The 19,873-nt window shown below is 62.8% G+C and overlaps 1 protein-coding gene across 1 annotated transcript; it reads right to left on the reverse strand.

Moving 5' to 3' along the window:
• Window positions 1–3,742: 3,742 nt before the first annotated feature.
• Window positions 3,743–18,508, reverse strand: BTBD2 (BTB domain containing 2). The gene is made up of 9 exons (XM_081287999.1): window positions 18,132–18,508; window positions 10,805–10,924; window positions 9,170–9,326; window positions 8,528–8,633; window positions 7,949–8,146; window positions 5,612–5,804; window positions 5,443–5,530; window positions 5,166–5,312; window positions 3,743–4,925 (listed from the first exon to the last, which is right to left on the reverse strand). Exons 1-9 carry the CDS (start codon window positions 18,503–18,505, stop codon window positions 4,764–4,766), a joined length of 1,545 nt encoding a protein of 514 aa, XP_081144125.1. The 5' UTR covers window positions 18,506–18,508; the 3' UTR covers window positions 3,743–4,763.
• Window positions 18,509–19,873: the final 1,365 nt, after the last annotated feature.

Raw genomic sequence — 19,873 nt, forward strand, 5'->3', positions numbered from 1 at the left:
TGTGCTGTCCCTGTCCCTCCGCGGTCCCCGCACAGCTCCCCTCAGTGCCGCCCCCGGGGTCTCTATTCCACTTTCGTCGGCAGAACCTGGTTTCTGCTGGGAATGAATTTGGGGGTTTGCTTCGCTTCTTGGCCTTTTAGCATCTCACATGACTCCCAGCTCCTGAGAGAGGTCGCCGTTGTCCCTTCCAGCCAGGCCCTTTTTGGTCAGGGCGCTCGCTGTCCCCGGTCCTCAGCCCCGCTCAGCCCCGGGCTGTGGCTCCGCTTCCCCGTGGGCTCTGTGGCTGCAGGTCTGTGCGCTGCCGCTCTGCAGCCCTTCCCTTCATTCCCCTCCTGTGCAGGGCGGCCACTTTGTACCACCTCCAGTCCTCCAGGGCTCTTTGCTGATTTCTTTTCCATGTTCTTCTCTTTTTAGTTTGGACGATTTTTTTGGACTTTTTAATCTTTTTTTTTTTTTTTCATTTTGTCTGTTTAAACCACCCAGTGGATTCTTTTCAGGTTTTATCCTTTGTCAGTGGTGGGAGGAGCCCAGGGCCTCGCTGCTGTCCAGCGCTCTGTCCCTGAGCTGCACCCAGCCCAGTCAGGTGTTAGTCACAGAATACCTCTCTCCCTCTCTGCTCTGGTCTGTCCCCAACAAAACTGAGGTTAAATCCAGTGCCCAACATGACAGTGTGAGAGGTGTTGGGGACTCAGACAAGCCACACAGGAGGCGTGGGCTCCACCCCCCAAAGTGGATCACTATCCCCAAGAGACCGGCTCAGGCTCCCTCGACGGAGCGGGGTGTCAAGGGATGCCACTGGCCACTGCAAGAGTGGCGTTGGACAGCCTTTGCCCTCTTCTGCACACACAGCCACTCTTGTACACACTCTGGCCACCCGCCATGAGGCCCAGCAGATGCCACACTGTGCCTCAGGAACTGTGAGCTGGTGCACCTCATTTCCTCATAGCTCTCCACCTCAGGCAGCTTGTTCCAGCAACACAGGTGGACAGGGCAGGTTCCCCCCCATCCCCCCCAGCCATGACTGTGCTGTGTCCCCAGCAGGGCCACAGGGTGCAGGAGGCCAGCTCTCTACTCTGGTGGGGAGCTGAGCTCACAGATGAGGACTGGTGGGCACTCATTGCACCTGGGCTCAGCCCTGGGCCAGGCCTGGACACTGGCCTCTCCTGGAGAGACTCAGGAGCCCGCCCAGCTCACCAGCAAGTGCTGAGCAGGAGTGTCACGTCTCCTGCAGCACGGCCAGCCCACCTGTGCCGAAGTCAGCAGTGCCCCAGGGAGAGTGGCCTCTGCTCCCCAGGAGGCCCTTTCCCCCCTGGAGCTTAGGCCTGTAGATGTGCCTCTGTCCCTTATGGGAGTGTGGCTTCCTCCCTTTCTCACCTTGGGTGGGGCAGATTTTCCAGTCCTGGGGTTGGACCCCAGGGTGCTCCACCACTGAACTGCACCCCAGCCCTTTTCACCAGTTTTTTGAGTGTGTGTGTGTGTGTTTAGTTGTAGATGGACACTATCTTTCTTTTACTTATTTTTATGTGGTGCTGAGGATGGAACCCAGTGCCCCCCACGCGCCAGGCGAGCACTCTGCCGTGAGCCCAGCCGGCCCCTCGCCCCTTACACTTTGGAAGCAGACCTCTAACTCCAGCGTGGGAGGACCTGAGAGGCACAGCCCTTGGGGACATGATAGCAAGATGCTCCTCTTGTCTCAAGACTGCACTTGGACACATTGTCAGAAGTTGGGGAAAGCCGAGTGACGGGCACATGATCAGGAACTGGCTGTGGAATTTCTTCAGAGTCTCTCTGAATCTGACATCATTTCAAAACAAACATAAGAACCTGCAAAATGTTAATTAAGAAGAGGAAGAAGAGCAAGAAGGAAAATCCGTGGACATGAGGACCGTGCCTGTCACCTACAACCTGGGAGGCCGAGGCAGGAGGACACCGACTGAAAGCCAGGCCCAGCAAGTCAGGACTCTGTTTCAACATAAAAAGGGCTGGGGGTGGCTCAGCGTAGGACAGCCCTGGGCTGAGTCCCAGGGTTCCATTGAGAACAGCTAACGGTGTTTTGATTTCCTGATTTCTTGAGATGAAAGCCTAGACCGTGGATTTTGAACTCTCGTGTGTGTGTGTGTGTGTGTGTGTGTGTGTGTGTCTGTCTGTCTGTCAGGTGACCCCGGGGCCCTGTGCGGGAAGTGCCCGGCCACTGGCACCACCCATCCTGCCTCTCTCTTCAGTATCCAGCTCCGGGCTTCCCACACCTGGGGGCATGTTCCTCTCAGTTCTCTGCTGGGTCCAATTTTGGTATGATTTCAAGATCTTCAGTGTTGCCCAACTTCTGTATGATTTTGTCTGTGTGTAAACCTTTGGGGACTTTATGGCCACCTTCTGCCTGCTCAGGTGACTGTCTAGGACTGCACTGGAGGTGCCCCTGGCTCTGGTCGGAGCCATGTGCATCAACACGGGTCTCGCGGGTCACACCTGCTGTCCGTGCTGGGCTCAGTGTGGCTCAATGTCCGCGGACAGGCCCTGGGGCTCCTCCCCAGTGCGCAAGCTTGGGGCAGGGCGGGGCTCACTGGAGAGGCCTGCCTGGCATGCTCTGCGTTCGGAGCTCAGCACCACAAATACATAAATAAAATAAAAAATAAACACCAGAACCTAAAAATAAATAAATAAAGCTACTTGCATTTAGTGTGATCATTGATGGGAGTTGAATTAAACTCTACCATCTTCTTTTTTGACTTTTTCTTTTTTTGTAGGAGGATGGACCCAGAGGTGTTCTACAGTGTTACACCCCCAGCCCTCATTTTGAGACAGGGCCTGAGGGTGGCCTTGAACTTACAATCCTCCTGCCTCAGCCTCCCAAACTTCTGGGATTACAGGCATATGCCACCATGCCCAGCTGAAAGTTCTTTTTTTTTTTTCTAAATATTATTTTTTTAGGTGTAGATGGACACAACACAATGCATTTTATTTTTATGTGGTATTGAGGATCGAACCCGAGTCCCACCCCATGCTAAGGGAGTGCTCTACCCCTGAGCCACAATCCCAGCTCCTAAAAGTTCTTAATTACTGTATTTTCCATTCTAGAATTCTGGATGTATTCCTACTGTTAAAGTCTCCTTTTTTTTTTTTTTTTGGTCCTGGGGATTGAACTCGGAGGCCCTCACCACTGAGCCCCCCAGCCCTACTGTGTATTCTGTTTAGAGACGGGCCTCGCTGTTGCAGAGGCTGCCGTGAATTCGACCCTCCCACTGCGCCTCTTGTCCACCTCTGCCCGCCTCGAAGACACAAGTTTTCTGATGACTCCAGTTTGGGGGCGCGGGGGCCTGTGCCCTGGGCTGTGGCTCTGCTTCCCCGTGGGCACCTTGCTGGGTCCTTGGTGGGGTGCCTCTCTGTTCACGTTTGGCTTGGTGTTCTGTGGCCTGGCAGCACCCTCCCCCCACCCTTGCCCAGGCGTGGCATGGCTGTCCCTGCTGCCCAGAGTCTACCATGACAACACACCTTGCCAGGCTCGGCTCCGTCCTCAGGCCCCTGCGACCTCTCCTGCTGGCTTTCTTGGGGTCTTGCTGTCCATGGGCGTGGGAACCCGTCAAAGGCTTGGGAGCAGCTGCCACGTGGGCCCTCAGGGTGGCCTCTGCAGTTCCCTGCCCCAGGCCCTGTCCCTCCACCCCAGGCACTACCCCGAGTCCCCACCCTGGGCTGCAGAGGCTGACCCTAGGGAGATGCCCCAAGCAAATGCGCTGGGCCAACAGCACCGAGTGGGCAGCAGACACAGCGGCTCAGGGCAGCTGCGTTTCTTTCCTTTATTTAAAAAAATCATCTGGGGACGTGGTGTGAGGTGGGCACACCTTCCATGGCTTGGGGGGGAGCACGAGGGTTCCAGGAGGAGTCAGGGATGGGCGCAGGGTGTGGGGTGGGCCACACCCTCTGGAGCCTCTGGGCCAGGCAGTGGGTGGTGCCCTCTGGGCTCCTGCTCCACCTGGCCAGCCCGGCCTGTGGCTGGGGCGCTGTCCTCGGCACACAGGCTGGAGGCCCTGCTCTGGGCTACAGGGGCCAAATGGCGGGAGGGGCTGGCCCTCCCGTGGGGCTCCTCACCTGGGCTGGGACTGCCCTTCGGGATGGCACAGGAGCCCGAGCCCCCAGAGTCTTCTCCCTGGGATTTGGGTCAGTGTCCTGGAGGAGGGGACACCCAGCAGGCAAGGGGTCAGCAGAGCCTCAGGTGCATGGCAGGCCAGGCCCCGTGTCCCCAGTGAGCATACAAGCACAGAGGGAACACAAGACCCAAACCAGTGGCTCTCGAGCTCCCGCACACGGTCTCTCAGCAGAGAATCGGAGTCCAGGGCACCGCAGTGTGCAGCTGGACACGCTCGGGCCACGCAACCAGGGCCTGAGGTTGGTGAGCTGGTCAGAGGGCCCTGAGCGGCAGGGACAGTGGCAGAAGCCCAGCCAGGACTTTGCTGACTCGGGCAGCTCAGACAGCCCTGCTCCCCAAGCCTGGGGGACCGTCTCTCAGGGCCCCAGCCCCGGCCTAGCCACTTCCCCAGTGCCTCTACACAAGTGGCCACATGGTCACCTTCTGTGATGCTGAGAAGGGGCAGGGAGTGGACGCATGGCCAAGGGAGGTTGGCTGGGGGCACACTGTGGGGTGGCCTAAGTGTGGACAATGACCTCAGGGGCCTGGCTATCTCCACAGGACAGGTGGTGGCAGGAGGTGGCCTAGGTATAGAAGATGACCTCAGGGCTGGCCCTGGCTGTCCTCCATGGCGTGGGGAGGCCTAGGTGTAGAAGATGACCTCGGGAATCTGGCCATCCTCCACAGATGTGCCATTGTTGTTCCCAGCCGCGTAGCAGAAGGTGAAGCACGTCTTGGCCCCTGTCGTTGGGGACTCGTGGGTCACTTTGCGCAGGCCTTTGGTGCCATAATGGGAGTCGGGACCCTGCAGGGAGTGGGAGGCACAATGGGGTCAGGTCTCCCAGGGCCTCCAAGTGCTGAGGGAGGGGACGCCTGGGTGTGCACAGCATTCGGGACCCAACGGGGCACAGGTGGCCTAGCCCCCACCAGAGGGGTCTTCACCAGGAGGCAGACCCCCGAGGCCCAGAGCCGACAGGAAGGGCCCAAAGCGGGAGGCGCTGCCTGCCCTGGCCGCAGGGCCCTGCTGACCCCGCAGGAGGCGCACCTTGAGCGTGGCGCAGGCCGTGTAGTTGACGTTGGGCAGCACCTCCACCGGCTCCTTGAACATGACGCGGAAGGTGCTGGCCGAGCCGTCACAGCTGAAGCCGGTGTCGTTCTGGCCCAGGACGGTGTTGCTGTCCGTGTGGATGATCTGGGGGCGGGAAGGGCTGCTCAGCGGCAGGTGGGCCAGGGGAGGAGGGGCCCCGAAGGCCTCCCACCAAGCCCCGTGGAAGGGTCTGGGCTGTGGGCATGGCAGGCGTGGGCGTGGCCGGGGGACACACCTGGATGTTCACTTGGTAGTCGGTGGGTCCGTGGATGGACCCGTAGAGTCCAAAGCCCACCACGAAGATGCGCTTGTTAACTGAGAACCTGCAGAGGCCACCAGCCCGTCAAAACCCGAGGGACCTCAGCCGGAAACCACCCCTGCCCTCCCCCCTGCCCTCCCCGCACCTGATGCGGTCGCTGGTCCCGCTGTAGCCCCAGCGGCTCTCCACCTGCTGGAAGCGGTTGATGCTGCACTCCTTGCCCCGCAGGCAGCAGCGCGGCCGGTCAATGAACTCCACGCGGGGCTTGGGGTTCACGGTGAAGTGCAGGAAGAGGCTGACCACCTCACGGTCCACCAGGATGCCCGACTGCGCGGGGCCTAGGGCAGAGGGGCTGGTAGGCTGGCTGCGGGAGGGCTGGGGAGGGCCAGCCCCAGGACGCCCAGGACACCTGCCTTCCTCTCACGGTGGCCACGCCTGCCTGCCTTCCAGCCGCGGGGGCCATCCCCTCGGGGGCCATCCCCTCAGGACCTGGAGTTGGGGCAGGGTAGCACCCACTTGCTCACCTGGGTGAAAGCTCAGGGGCCTGCCCCATTCCCTGGTCCTGGGACCCACCTCCATTCACAGCGGAGGAGGGGAGGGTCCTGGCCACAGAGGGCTCCCCTACAGCGCCTCTGAGGTGGTCACACTCAGGCTTCCAGCTCCAGGGTGGGCCCTGAAGGCCTGCTCCAAAGAACCTACTCTAATAGGTGATGACCAGTTGTCCTGGGCAGGCCCAGGGCTAGGGAAGAGCCCAGAAGGCCGAAACCCAGATGCCCAGATGTGGCAGGAGAGTGGATGGGTCACACTTGGGGCCTGAACAGAAGTGAACATGGACAGGCCTCACTCGGTACACGGGTGACCGATTAGATGGCCACACACAGGTAGACACTAGCCAAAGGCCACAGGGTGTAGGCAGGGGCAGGCAGGCGCCAGCAGGAACCTCACAACCCTGCCCTTCTGCATGGGAGGCCAGACCCATCCAGCCTGGCTGGACGCCGCCCGGGCCCCTCTCCAGCTCGCTTCACCAGAGCCCCTGGTCCACAGCCCCCGGAGCCCAACGCTGAAGAACCCCTGACAACAGGACAGAGGAACTAAGAGCAGGGCCTTTAAACCCCGTGAGGACAGACCTCAGCCAAGCCTGCACCTCGAGACACCAGCAGTCCCCCTGCCGCCTGGCACTCCCAAGTGAGCCAGTGAGCGGTACATTCCCCCAGGAGGAGGGGGTGGGCAAGCGGCCACTTACTCACTCCAGCCCCAGCCCCTGCACTGCCTCCTGCCCCGCAGAGCCACCATGTCCCTGCCACCACAGGGGAACAAGCTGGGGAGAAGGCTCCTACAACCACCAAGTCACCTGGGGGCTTCACCACGGAGCAGGGCAAGGGGTGGGGTCCTCCCTTCCGAAGGTCAGGGACGCTGCTTTGGCATCCGGGCCACCCTGGTCTAGGATCTGGGGAAAGGGCACTGACCTTGGGGTGGGGGCTGGAATGGGGCCTGGAGACCCTGGTGGCAGCTCTCAGGTGTCTGACCCAGCAGACAGGTGACCCACAGGGTCACTTCTGGGATGAGGGGAATTTCAGGGTTCTGGTTTGGATAGGGGGCAGAGACACGAGGTGGGTCCCAGAGGTATGGGTGGCCCCTAGTGGAAGTGGGGTGCAGGGCAGATGAAAGGACAGGGCTGCAGATGTGCGGGCAGGAGGCCCGATGCTGCCGGTCAGGTGGCCTTCGGCCCTGCAGGAGGCAGAGGAGAGGGATGCAGGGACAGCCAGGCTGGCCAGGGATTTAGGATGGGAGGCGCTGAGACCACGGTACCCTGGGCCGAGGCCAGACTCTGCCCTGCTGGTGCCCATACACACAGTGTACGACCCCAGGGTGGGGACGCTGAGGTCTTGCCCAGAGCAGCGCCCCGTCCAGCCTACCCTGCTCCCTCCAAAACTGATCTGATGAAGCGGCCTCTGCTGAGCACTCGGGTGGGAGCAGGGCGTGTGGACCTGGTGAGGTGGGGTACAGTGCCACCAGCCGCAGGTGGCCTTCCCAGCGTTCACACGAGGCAGAGGCACGGTGGAGGCTAGCCCCCATTTACCCTCCAGCTGGAGACCCAAAGCCCACCATAAGCACACGGTGGCCAGTCCTGGCACGCAGTGGGGCCCACCACTTCAGATGGCCTTGCCCCAGACACAGAGGCCTGAGCCGGACCAGAGCCCAAGAGCCCAAGCTGTCAGACCCGCCCTCCCAGGCCAGCACTGCCCACTGACCCAGTGGCAGGGGAGGGCAGCCCTGCAGGCAGCGAGGCCAGGCGGGAACGCGAGGCGGGTGGGCCTGACCGCAGAGGCTGGGGCCCAGCTCTGCGCTGCTTGCCATTTCCCAGCTTCCCATGACCAGGGCCTCCATGGCCAGCAAGAGAAGCCCCTGGGCTCCTGGTCAGAGCTCTCGGGGGTGAAGGGCAGCCCCGCGAGGGCCGGGGGCGGTGCCGGCCCACAGTTACCTGCGGCAAACTCCTCGATGGTCATCAGGGGGAAGCGGATGAGGCCCAGGGCCTTGCCCAGCACCTTCCGCTTGTTCTCGGGTGTCACCTGCAGCTGTTGCCGCTGACACTCGGCCTCAGACCAGCGGACGACGGCGTTGAACAGCCGCACCTCGCGTATGCCCAGCGTGTCGCGCTCCAGGACAGCCACCAGGGTGTCTGCGGCGGGCAGGAGGGGCCGTGAGCCGGGCGCCCACCCGGCAGCTGGGCTGGGGCTCGGGGCTGGGGCTGCGGGGAAACCTGGCTCTGCCCGCGCTGGGGGAAAGGCCTGTGGGCACATGCCACCCCCACCCCCTCAGGGCAGCCGAGCACTCAGCGAGGGCCACTTCACCCAGTGGTCCCCAACAGGGAGCTCCTGGCCCTCTGGAGGAAAAGTCTGCTGACCCATGAAGTGGATGGGGTAGTACAGACTGGGTCACGATGGCCCCAGGGCCAGTGTCCAGTCCTCGCCCGGCAAGCCCCCTGCCACGCTGCACAGAGCCTGTGGCCACCCTAAAATCCCATCCCTCCCACGCCCCCCGGGCAGCCCGCGGCGCTCACCCAGGTCGATGTCTGTGAAGCCCTCGGCAGTGATGGCGTCCGCCGTGTTCTTGTCGATGCTCTCTAGGCACAGGCTGGCCAGCTGCGGCTCGTCGAACAGGCGCGCCTGGCAACGGGCAGGTGTCACCCCGAGCCCGCGGCACCACCGAGGCACAGGCCTGGGGCACGGCCGCTCGGGAGGCAGGGAGGACGCCTCGAGCCAGGAGTGGGGACCAGCCTGGCAGTGCCCTCTCCAAGCACCTGCTGTGGTTCCAGCTCAGCCGCGGCCTTCGCAAGGCCTGGGCAGGGCTCCTCCCTCCGCCTCAGGGCGGCCACCACCCCTCACAGGAACAGAGCTTTGGCAGGTGTGTGGCCCAGGCCAAGGGAGACCCCAGCGAGAGGTCTGAGGACCCCACCCCTCGGTGCCCAGAGAGCAGCAGGCTTCAGGCACCCAGGGCCCTCCTGGCACCCGAGCTCCCTGGGCAGAGCCACCCGCACCCCTGCCACCCCCACCGCCTTGGCCAGCTGCTCCCCCTCACCCGCCTCCCCACCCACCCTGGCTCCCCCCGGTGCCGGGCGGGTCCCCCTTCTCGCCGGCTGGCCCCTGGCCACTCTGTGCCCCCTCCCGGGCCAGCCACCTCCCAGCTGGCCCTCCCCGCCCACCTGCGTGAGTAGCATGAAGGCGTTGTCTGCCCGCAGATTCTTCTTGAGGAACTCCACGCAGTGGGCCTCCAGCGCGGGCACCGCGTACTTCTTGGCTGTGTACAGCGTGGTCATGACCGTCTCAGGCCCGATCTGCACCTCATCTGAGTACAGGAACCTGAGGAGGTGGACACAGCAGCCATGGCGACGGCTCAGGTGCCCCTCAACCTTCAGACCCAGTTGCCTGCCCTCAGGTAGGCAGGGTCTGGACACCCCGGCTCACCAGCCAGAAGGCTTCTTCCAGAACCTTCCAGAATGGGCACTGGGCAGCAGTTTGTGACCTGGGGACACAGCATGAGAGAGCTCCCTGCCGCTCACAGACGAGCGCTGTACAGTGCTCCTCTGTGGCTCCCCTCCCGGGCTGTCACCTTGGCCACTTCTGGTGAGTGACAGAACCCACAGGCCAGCCAGGTCCTGCGTGGCGTTGACATCACTTTGTCCACCACACTGAACATGGACCAGACTTGGGGTTGGTCGAAACAGCGAAAGTGGGCTGGGGGTGTGGCTCAGTGGTGAGCGCTTGCCCAGCACAGGAGAGGCCCTGGGTCCCAGCCTCAGCACCACCCAAAAACAAATAAATAAAGTACAGTTATATTCTTCAAAAAAGGCAAAAGTACTTGGACATGGCATGGGAAGTGACCCTCCACACCGGACAGAGGCAGGCCCCTCTCAGACGCGGAGGACACAGCAGTACCCACACTGCCAAAGGCGCGGCCCACATGTTCCTGGGGGACAGCGTGGCCATGCACACCTGCAATGTCCTCAGCCAGCGCAGGAGCAAGGTGGAGGGACCCGAGGACCTGGGGCTCAGACACACAGGTCACAGTGTATGACCTGGTGACAGGAGGATCCAGGACAGGGGAGGGACAGGGGACTGCTCACGGGGGCTGGGTTACTTGATGGGAGACAGAAGGTTCTGGAACGAGACAGAATGCAGGGCTGCACACCTCTGAGCCCACGGCTAACCCTGAACAGTGCAGGGGGACAACAACCCCACAGGGTGGAACCAGACTGTGACTTCCTCTTTTGGTGCTGGGGACTGAGTGCTCCATCCCTGAGCCACACCCGAGACCTCCTCACTTTCCATCTGGAGACAGGGCCTTGCCAGGCTGCCCAGGCTGCCCTGGGACTTGCTGTCCCCCCTCGGCCCCCCAGGGGCTGGGCACACAGAGTCCCCACACCACGCTGGTCAGCGGGAGCCTCCTTGTTCACAGTCCTCAGGCTGCAGAGAGGGGTGAGGCGCTCCAACTGTGAGCTCAGTCTGCATCTCTGGAGCGCAAATGAGACCCCATGCCGTTTCCCGGGGAGCTGCCAGAGAACCCATGCTGACCAGGCCACCCGGAGGCGAGGCTCCCCAGGGTCTGGGGAGCCTCAGCTGAAAATGCCCAGCCCCCGGGGGACGGGGACGGGCGCCCGGTGGCCAGCACCTGCGGGCACACACGCAACCCGGCTCACCCCAGCGCTGCGAAAATTGAAGGTAAAAAAAAAAAAAACCTTACGGGGGGGTTCTCCAGAGCCCAGCCCACCCACCCCGGGGTGCGGGCTCCGTCCTGACTGCGTCCTGCCCACACCTCCAAGAAGGGCCCGGAGGCTTACTTGAGTAGCGCCAGGAACGCGGCTGGCTCCACGTCAGGCAGCTCGATCTCCGTGGAGGTGGTGGCCATTCCCCCGTTGAACATGGCGTCAAAGACGGCGCTGCCTACAGCTAACACGAACCTGGGCGTGAGAGAGAGTGCCCGTGAGCCACTTGTGTCTCCGGCCGGGCCATGGCCCCTGGCCCCTGGCCCTGGTTGTGGCCACTCTGCTAGGGACCTCTGGGGCCCCCACCTGTCCATCCCCCACTCACTCCTGCACCTGTTGAAGGCTCCTTGTCCAGGCTATGGGCTAGACATGGGGACCTGGCCACAGACAAGGGGGACAAGGGGCTGGTCAGCCTGAGCTGGCAGAACACAGGAGGCTGGAGCCAGGGACAGCAGGGAAAGGGCCTTCAGGAGGCAGGACAGGCGGGGCCAGGCTGCCAGGTGACCCCCTAGCTCTGTAAAAGCAGAGGGGCCACCCAGCTGGTGTGGCCTGTGTGGGGCTGGGGAGGCCTTCATGGTGACACAGTCAGGACAGCTCTGCTCGGTCCTGGGCAGGGTCCCTAGGGAGGCCCCACCAGGCCTCCTGGGAGGTGGAGCTGAGAGCTGGGGCTGGGGGACAAGCACACAGCTTCCCCAAGGTCCCTGGGAGCAGGAAGCCCCTGCGTCAGCTCCTCCCAGGTGGGTCACACTGGGCACATGCTGGCTCTGAGCGCCCAGCACCCACACCCTCCAGTGGGCGGAGCACCAGCTCCAGGTGGACCCAGGCCCTCCCTGCTCCTCCCTCCCTGCCCCAGGTCTCCACCAGGCCCGGGCCACCTCATATGCACAGTCATGCTGGAGCGGGTGGCCCTGGCCCACAGAGCTGCTCCTGCGGAACTCTGTCCCAGGCCCACACCTCATTTCCACCAAGAGCCTCTTGGCCTCCCGCAGGGAGAGCTGACAACCAGGCCAAAGCCAAAGGCAGAAACCAAGTGGTGCCTGCTGGGCTGGTGGGGCCCCCGGAGCCCAGGGCCACCTGACAAGGCAGTGGGGGCAGTGCCCTGCGGGGCCCACAGCAGCACATGACCCTCCCCAGGGTGGCCACTCCACCCCACACTCTGTCCAGGCACCCCGGCAACCTTTAGCCTGGCCCGTTGCCTGGACACCTCTGCAGGTCCACAGTGCGTCCCCAGCCCCTCCTGGCCAGGCTCCTCCTCCCAGAAGAGCAGAGTGGCAGAGCCCTCGCAAGGTCCTGGGTTCCATCCTCGGCACCACGTAAAAATAAATAAGTGAAGGGGCTGGGGATGTGGCTCAAGCGGTAGCGCGCTCGCCTGGCATGTGTGGGGCGCTGGGTTTGATCCTCGGCACCACATACAAATAAAATAAAGATGTGTCCACCGAAAACTGAAAAATAAATATTAAAAAATTCTCTCTCTAAAAAATAAATAAATAAATAAATCAGTGAAATAAAGGTGTTGTCCACCTACACTAAACACACACACGCCCACGCCAGGGTGTGGGACGGCCCACAGCACCACCGGCGAGCAGCCCAGGCGTCCAACAGGGAAGGCCCCCAGCATGGCCACGCACCAAGGACCTGCGCTCAGTGAGAGCCAGACACACAAGGCCACAGCCTGTGACCCAGTGACCGCAGAGTCCAGGACAGCAGGGTCCAGGGATGGACATGGGTCATGCCTGCAGGACTGGGGAGGGGACAGAAGTCAGTGCTCCATGGGGACCGATTTCAGTCTGGGACATCAGGAAGCCCTGGAGGTGAACAGCGGGTGCCCTGAGTGCGGCTGAGGGGCACAAGGTCACCTTAGACAGTCACTTATTTTGGTATTGGGACTGAAGCCGGGGTGCCTCAGCACTCAGTGTGCCCCCACCCCGCACTCCCTTTTATTTTTTGAGACAGGGTCTCGCTAAGCTGCCGAGGCTGGCTTCAAACGTGCCCTCCGCCGCCTCCTGGTCCCTGGAGTTACCCCAGCACCACTCCTGGCCTTGACACCAGTCCAAAGCTAAAAACAAGGAAAACTGGTAAACCACTCTGAGAAGCAGCCCCGGGCTCCTTTGGAAACCCAGGCAGAAGACCAAAAGTGGGGCTGGGTGGTGGCTCAGGGGCGGAGCCTCGCCTGGCACGTGGGAGGCACTGGGAACGACTAGTGTCCAACTACAACTGAAAAATAAATAAAAATAAAATGAAAGACCACAAGTACTGTACCCGAACCCGAGCTCATCCCCAGCACCGCTCGCACGCTCACTGGGCCAACGGGAGTCCCTAGGACGCCCGACACCACACCGGCAACCAAGGTCGAAGAAGAAACAGGAAGTCAGGGGCTCTCTCAAGTGGAACGAGGGTGGGACACCTCGGAATGGGCCCGTGCAGCCAGAACAGCACCGGGAGGCTGATCTACACACTGTCCAGCCCGGGAAGGGGTGGCAGCGCCACCAAGAACCAGAAGAATGAAGAGCAGACAAACCCAAAGAAGGAAACAGCCAGTCCGCTCAGAGCAGACACAGTGAGGTGGGGACCAAGAGGGGATCCCCGAAACCCAGGGCTGCTCTTCAAAAGAGTCCAACAGGGCCAGGCTGGGGCTCAGGGGTGCGCGCTCGCCTGGCAGGCATGAGGCACTGGGTTCCAGCCTCAGACCACATGAAGACACTAAAGACCATCAGCAGCTAAAACAAGATAAAAAAACTCCGACCAACGCTGGACTTCTGGAAGACGGAAGCTACACAGCCTCAGTGCACTTAGGAGGACCCCACGGGGCTGCTGGGAACGACTCTGGGCTGACCAGGAAGGCCACAGGCATGGGAGGCCACTACTCAAACGGACACAAAGAAAGTCCAGATGAGCTTGTCACCAGAGCCCAGTGAGACTTCAAATCCTCCCCAAGGACGAGTGGGTGGCTGGGGGACCCGAGGGCCCTGGGAGGCTCAGCACAGCCAAGGCTGAGGGCCCTGGCTGCAGGTCCTGCCCTGGGCCTGCGAAGCCCCTCCAGGAAGATGCTCTCTCAGGGCTTCTCCGTCCTCTGGTTTTGGTTGGATTTTTTTCTTTGGTGCTGGGACTGAGCCCAGGGCACTCTACCACTGAGCTATGTCCAAAGCCCTTTTCGCTTGAGAGAGGGCCTCGCAGGGCCACCCAGGCTGGCCTGGAGCGTCCAGCTGTCTCACCTCAGCCTCCAAGCTGCTGGGAAGGCAGGCGAGGCCTCCGCACCGGGCAGCAGTTTCTCTTAAAATGTGAAGCATAAATCCTCCTGGGCTGCACCAGCCCTTCCACTGAGGTGCTGACCAAGAGGAGGGGCCAGGTAAGCCCCGAGTAGAACTGGGAAGGCCCGTGACAACTGGTGGCAAACCATGGGCCGTCCCTTTGAATTCAGCAGCAGAATTCAATTTATTGCACTTTAGCAATAAAAAGAAACAGACCACTGAAGCAAGGAGGCCCCAAGGCACAACGGGAGCTCAAAGCCGACCAAAGACCACAGCGCACAGCTGACCAATCACATCTCTAGCCCTCGGCTACCGCCTGGCTGGGGGAGCAAGAAACCTGAGGGTGGCCTGAGGGCTCCAAAACCAGCCCACAGGGACGGTCACCCGTGTCCACTTTCTACAGAGCCGACTACCCAACAAAGACTCCACACACCAGAAGCAAAGGCCCTTGACGACACCAGGCTCCAGAGACTCAGTGACAAGTGGGAACCTCCTACCTGATCAGGACACTAGTCAGAAGCCAGCACCCACACGACACTCAGCTGTGAGGAGAGGCCACCAGCCTGGGAGGCGGCCCACCCATCACCCCAGCTGCTCAGGAGGCAGACGCAAGTTCAAGTCCAGCCTGGGGAACGAGAGGCCCCACCTCAAAATGAAAAGGGCCGGGGCTGGGCCACAGCTCAGAGGGCAGAGGGCTCGCCCCACATGCACAGGGCTCGGGCTTCCTCCCCAGCTCCCCCCAAAAAAAGTCTTGACAGAGATAAAATAGGAGGCATCTGCTCTGCCCAGCACCCAGTGATGGCCACCGAGGAACACGCAGGACAGGAGCCCGCCTTTCCGCCCTGCAGACTGCTGCACCGTTCACACAGCTCCACGTCCTCCACGTCCCCCATGGGGCCAGCAGTGCTTACGAACTGCTGCCCTGAGCCCCAGCAGGTCAGCATCGACTGAGTATCTACTGTGTGCGGGCCTCAGGAGCAGGGCTGCACTGACCACGCACGGCTGACGCCACACAGGGCCTGGCCTCTCCGTCAGAGCCTCCGTGCTACAATCACGGTGCTGGGGCCACACTGTGGCTGGGCCCTGGGAGGAGGGTGGCCTGGCACCACCTCGGAAGCCAGCCAGGCCCACCGGCTGCAGCTTTCCCCGCTGAAGCCCCCGCGGCGCTCCCACACACCAGCTCCCCTGGCTCCTCTCTCTGCCCAGGACCCGTCCAGGATCCCACGGTCATCGTGCCTCCTCCCATAGACTTTGGCTTGCTGACAGTCCCCAGGCCTGGCCCAGTGTCCTGCAGGGCATCCGCAGCACTTGCGTTCTCTTGTGACTACACTGGGCCTGCTGGGTTCTCCCAGCTGCCTTAGAAATGACCACACAGGGGCAGGGCGGGGCTCAGCGGTGGACGATCACCTCACACGTGCGAGACCCCGAGTTCCATCCTCAGCACCACATCCAAAATAAACAAGTGAAATGAAGGTGCTGTGTCCAACTACGACTAAAAAAAATAAATAAATATTAAAAAGAAAGAAATGAGCACACACGTGGCTTAAAACCACAGGAGTCTACCCCTCAGTCCTACAGGCCACAGCCTGGGGCTGAGGTGTGGGCAGGGCTGCCCTCTCCACGGGCTCCGTGGCCACAGGGCTGCCTCCTGTGTCTTCCGGCTCATAAGGACACTTTTCACTGGATTTGGGGCCCACCTGGGGAACCCAGGGTGATTTCACCACCTGGAAAGACCCTTTTACAAGCAAGGGATGAGGATGCAGGCACCCGGGGCCTCCATCCAACCCAGGGGCTATGGTTCCAGGAGGAACAGAGAGGAGGCACCTCATCATACCTACCAGGACACCCGTGTGGAGGTCCCGTCCAGGTGGCACAGGTGGGCCCCAGGGTTCCAGCCCTCGTTACCATCCTCCCTTCCCACTCTCCTCTTTTCGAGGTACTAGAGACTGAACCCCGGGCACAGGTCTCATAAAGCTGCCCAGGCTGGCCTGGGACCTGCCATCCTCTGCCCCGGCCTCCAGAGCCACTGAGATGGCAGTGGGTCCCCACACCCGCCCGGAGGCAGGGAACTCGGGATCTGGGAGCAAACCCCCAGACTCCAGCATCCCTGAGGGAAGACAGGGCCCCTGCTCCCCAGAGCAGCAAGTGCGGGGCTTCCATCAGCATGGACTGGCCTTCAGCCGGGCCTGTGCCCTCACTGGGAACGAGGCTAGGAGCTCTCCACACACGGCCCCACCACGGCCCTCACCAGGTTCAAGCCGACCCTGTTCCCTCCCAAGCAGCGTCCCCAGAGGTCACGAGACCCCTGCGCAGCCTCCCACATTCCCTTACCCTGCCTTGCCCTGGGGATGCAGAGGAGGGGAACCCGCCATGTCCATCTCTGCCCCTCCACCGAGTGCCCGGGGTCTGCAAGCTCCTCTGCAGCCACTCCACATTTCAGTGGACGGGGCTCACCAGACCCCGGGAGCTGTCCCCTGCCCTGGCTCGCCCAGTGCCTCTGGCCTCTAAGCCTGCACATTCCTGCACCTGTGCGCCCCTCCCCGCACCACTACCCTGGCAGCCACGGACTCCTCCCAATTCTCTCTGGAGGTCCTTACACCCACCTCCATAGCCCCCACTTTGCCACAAACCTATGAACCCTCAAATCCAATCAGGTACAGGTGCCCAGATAGGTCAGCATGAGATAGGGGCACAAGTACCCTCAAACAGAAACCCTGGGACTGAGGCCAAGGCAGAAGGATCACAGGTTGGAGGCCAGCCTCAACAACTTAGCGAGACCCTGTCTCAAAATAAAAAATAAAAAGGGCTGGGGATGTAGCTGAGTAGTTAAGCACCCCTGGGTTCAATCCCCAGAGCCAAAAAGATAAAAATATAAAAAGAAACAAAGAAAAAGAAACCCTGAGTGTGAGTCTCCAATTCCTTGTGCAGGAGGAAATGGGCAGGAGCCCTGCCTACCCTGCAAGGGCGCATGGTCAGGAAGCAGAAGGTGGCATCCTTAGAGACAACTGCTCAGAATCGGACCCACTGTCAGGTCTGGATGGCTATGAGGAGGCTGCCGGACAAGCAACGAAGGCGTCACAGGCCACAAACTGACCAGCCTCTCGCTCCAAGCTTGTGGGGAAGGAGACAGGCCCAGTCCCTGCTGCAGTCAGAGCGGAAGCCTGCGATACAGACAGGGAAGGTCCTGGGGACCCTCCATGAACAAGCCCTCTGGGAAAAACCCAGAGGGGACCCAGATGCACAGCAATACCCAGGAAGAGATAGCAAGAGGGGTCTCTAGGGCACAGGACCAGAACAAGCCACAGGCCAGAGAGGTGTGGAGGGCTCACAGCAAGGCCAGGACAACATTCCAGGCCAAGCACACCCCCAGCCCCCCCAGCCGAACCCCCCACCCTGCAAAATGAGGAGGGCCCAGGGAGCCCACAGTGGGGGGCAACTAGGGGCTGCACCCCAGACCAATACCTCCTTTTCCAGAAAGGAGACCTGCAGATACAGAGGGTCCAGGACAGGTAGAGAGTGTCCAAGAGCTTGGGCCTGGAGGTGGACCTCAGCTGAATGGGGAGGGAGGGGATGGCAGTCGTGGGGTCCTGAGGTAGAGGAGATGGGTGCAGGAGATTTCAGGACAACCAGGGCCAAAGTTGGAGGGGATTGCAGGCACAGGGGCGGGCTAGAGATGGCGGGGATATTTGGGAGTATCAAGGGTAGCAGGTCCCAGGCTCAGAAGGTTCCCAAGGCGGGTCCCAATGCAGGAGCTGGGCAGGAGGATGCCGGGGGCTCCTGGCGCAGGGCAACAGGAGGATCTGAGGGCTGAGGAGTGCAGGGGTTCCCGGGCAGGCTGTGGCACAGGGCCTGGGCCAGGGATGGGGTCTTGGGTGCAGGGGTCCAGGTCCAGGTCCTAGACAACGGCTGGGGACGTCGGGAGGATAGTGGGTCCAGAGCCTGAACCTAGTGGTGCAAGGATTCCTGGACCGGCTCTGGAGCAAAGCCTGGATGAAAGGTGCAGGGGTCCCGGCCGGCGGTGGAGACCCGGGGATGCAGGGGTCCTGGGGGTGCAGGGTTCCCGGACGGCGGTGGGGACCCGGGGGTGCAGGGGTCCCGGAGCTCCGGCGCTGGGCCCGGCGCCCTCGGTGTGCAGGCCCGGCCGCGGCGCCCACCTGTGCGCAGGGATGCGCTGCGAGCTGAGCCCCTTGCCCACCAGGAAGTGCACGTCGCACAGCACCTCGTTGTTGAAGAGGAAGGCGAAGCGCTCCTGCACGGTGGGCTTGGTGGCCTGCCAGTTGTACACCGGCTCGCGCAGCAGCGCGGCCCCCGCGCCCGGGCCCGCCGCCTCCTCGCGCTCCGCGCCCGCGGCCTGCGCGTCCGCCCCGGGGCCCGGCAGCGGGGGCGGCCCAGGCGCGGCGGCGGCGGCGGCGGCAGCATTGCCGGGGGCCGGGGCCGCCGCGTTGGCGCTGGGCCCGGGGCCGCCCCCCGCGCCCGGGCCGACCCCCGGCGGGCACGACGCGCGCCCGCCGCTGCCACCCGCCGCCATCTTGTCGCTGCGGCGCGGGGGAGGGGCGGGAGGGCGGGGAGCAGGGGAGGGGAGGGGACAGAGGCGGGGCGAAGAGAGGGGCGGGGCTGAGGAGACGGGAGGGAGGGGCGTGAGGGAGAGAGAGAGAGGGAGGGAGGGGCGTGAGGGAGAGAGAGGGAGGGGCGGGAGGGAGAGAGAGGGAGGGGCGGGAAGGAGAGAGAGAGAGGGAGGGGCGGGAGGGAGAGAGAGGGAGGGAGGGGCGTGAGGGAGAGAGAGGGAGGGAGGGGCGTGAGGGAGAGAGAGAGAGGGAGGGGCTGAGGAGACCGGAGGGAGGGGCGTGAGGGAGAGAGAGAGAGGGAGGGGCGTGAAGGAGAGAGAGGGAGGGGCGTGAGGGAGAGAGAGGGAGGGAGGGGCGTGAGGGAGAGAGAGGGAGGGAGGGGCGTGAGGGAGAGAGAGAGAGGGAGGGGCTGAGGAGACGGGAGGGAGGGGCGTGAGGGAGAGAGAGGGAGGGAGGGGCGTGAGGGAGAGAGAGGGAGGGAGGGGCGTGAGGGAGAGAGAGGGAGGGAGGGGCGTGAGGGAGAGAGAGGGAGGGAGGGGCGTGAGGGAGAGAGAGGGAGGGAGGGGCGTGAGGGAGAGAGAGGGAGAGGGAGGGGCGTGAGGGAGAGAGAGGGAGGGAGGGGCGTGAGGGAGAGAGAGGGAGGGAGGGGCGTGAGGGAGAGAGAGAGGGAGGGGCGTGAGGGAGAGAGAGAGGGAGGGGCGTGAGGGAGAGAGGGAGGGGCGTGAGGGAGAGAGAGGGAGGGGCGTGAGGGAGAGAGAGAGAGGGAGGGGCGTGAGGGAGAGAGAGAGAGAGGGAGGGGCGTGAGGGAGAGAGAGGGAGGGGCGTGAGGGAGAGAGAGGGAGGGGCGGGAGGGAGAGAGAGGGAGGGGCGGGAGGGAGAGAGAGAGAGGGAGGGGCGGGAGGGAGAGAGAGGGAGGGAGGGGCGTGAGGGAGAGAGAGGGAGGGAGGGGCGTGAGGGAGAGAGAGAGAGGGAGGGGCGTGAGGGAGAGAGAGAGAGGGAGGGGCTGAGGAGACGGGAGGGAGGGGCGTGAGGGAGAGAGAGAGAGGGAGGGGCGTGAGGGAGAGAGAGAGAGGGAGGGGCGTGAGGGAGAGAGAGGGAGGGAGGGGCGTGAGGGAGAGAGAGGGAGGGAGGGGCGTGAGGGAGAGAGAGGGAGGGAGGGGCGTGAGGGAGAGAGAGGGAGAGGGAGGGGCGTGAGGGAGAGAGAGGGAGGGAGGGGCGTGAGGGAGAGAGAGGGAGGGAGGGGCGTGAGGGAGAGAGAGAGGGAGGGGCGTGAGGGAGAGAGAGAGGGAGGGGCGTGAGGGAGAGAGGGAGGGGCGTGAGGGAGAGAGAGG

This window comes from Spermophilus citellus (assembly GCF_964194105.1).
Source record: "Spermophilus citellus genome assembly, chromosome: 3".
Classification (NCBI taxonomy): Eukaryota; Metazoa; Chordata; class Mammalia; order Rodentia; family Sciuridae; genus Spermophilus; species Spermophilus citellus.

Bases quoted from the DNA above. Each gene is read 5' to 3' on its own strand.
- BTBD2 (XM_081287999.1), bottom strand. From the start codon at position 18,505: ATGGCGGCGGGTGGCAGCGGCGGGCGCGCGTCGTGCCCGCCGGGGGTC. The intron at 10,925-18,131 runs GTGGGCGCCGCG...TCTCACGCCCAG, and splicing joins CAGCGCATCCCTGCGCACAG to GTTCGTGTTAGCTGTAGGCA. The intron at 5,313-5,442 runs GTGTGTCCCCCG...TCCCGCCCCCAG, and splicing joins ACTACCAAGTGAACATCCAG to ATCATCCACACGGACAGCAA.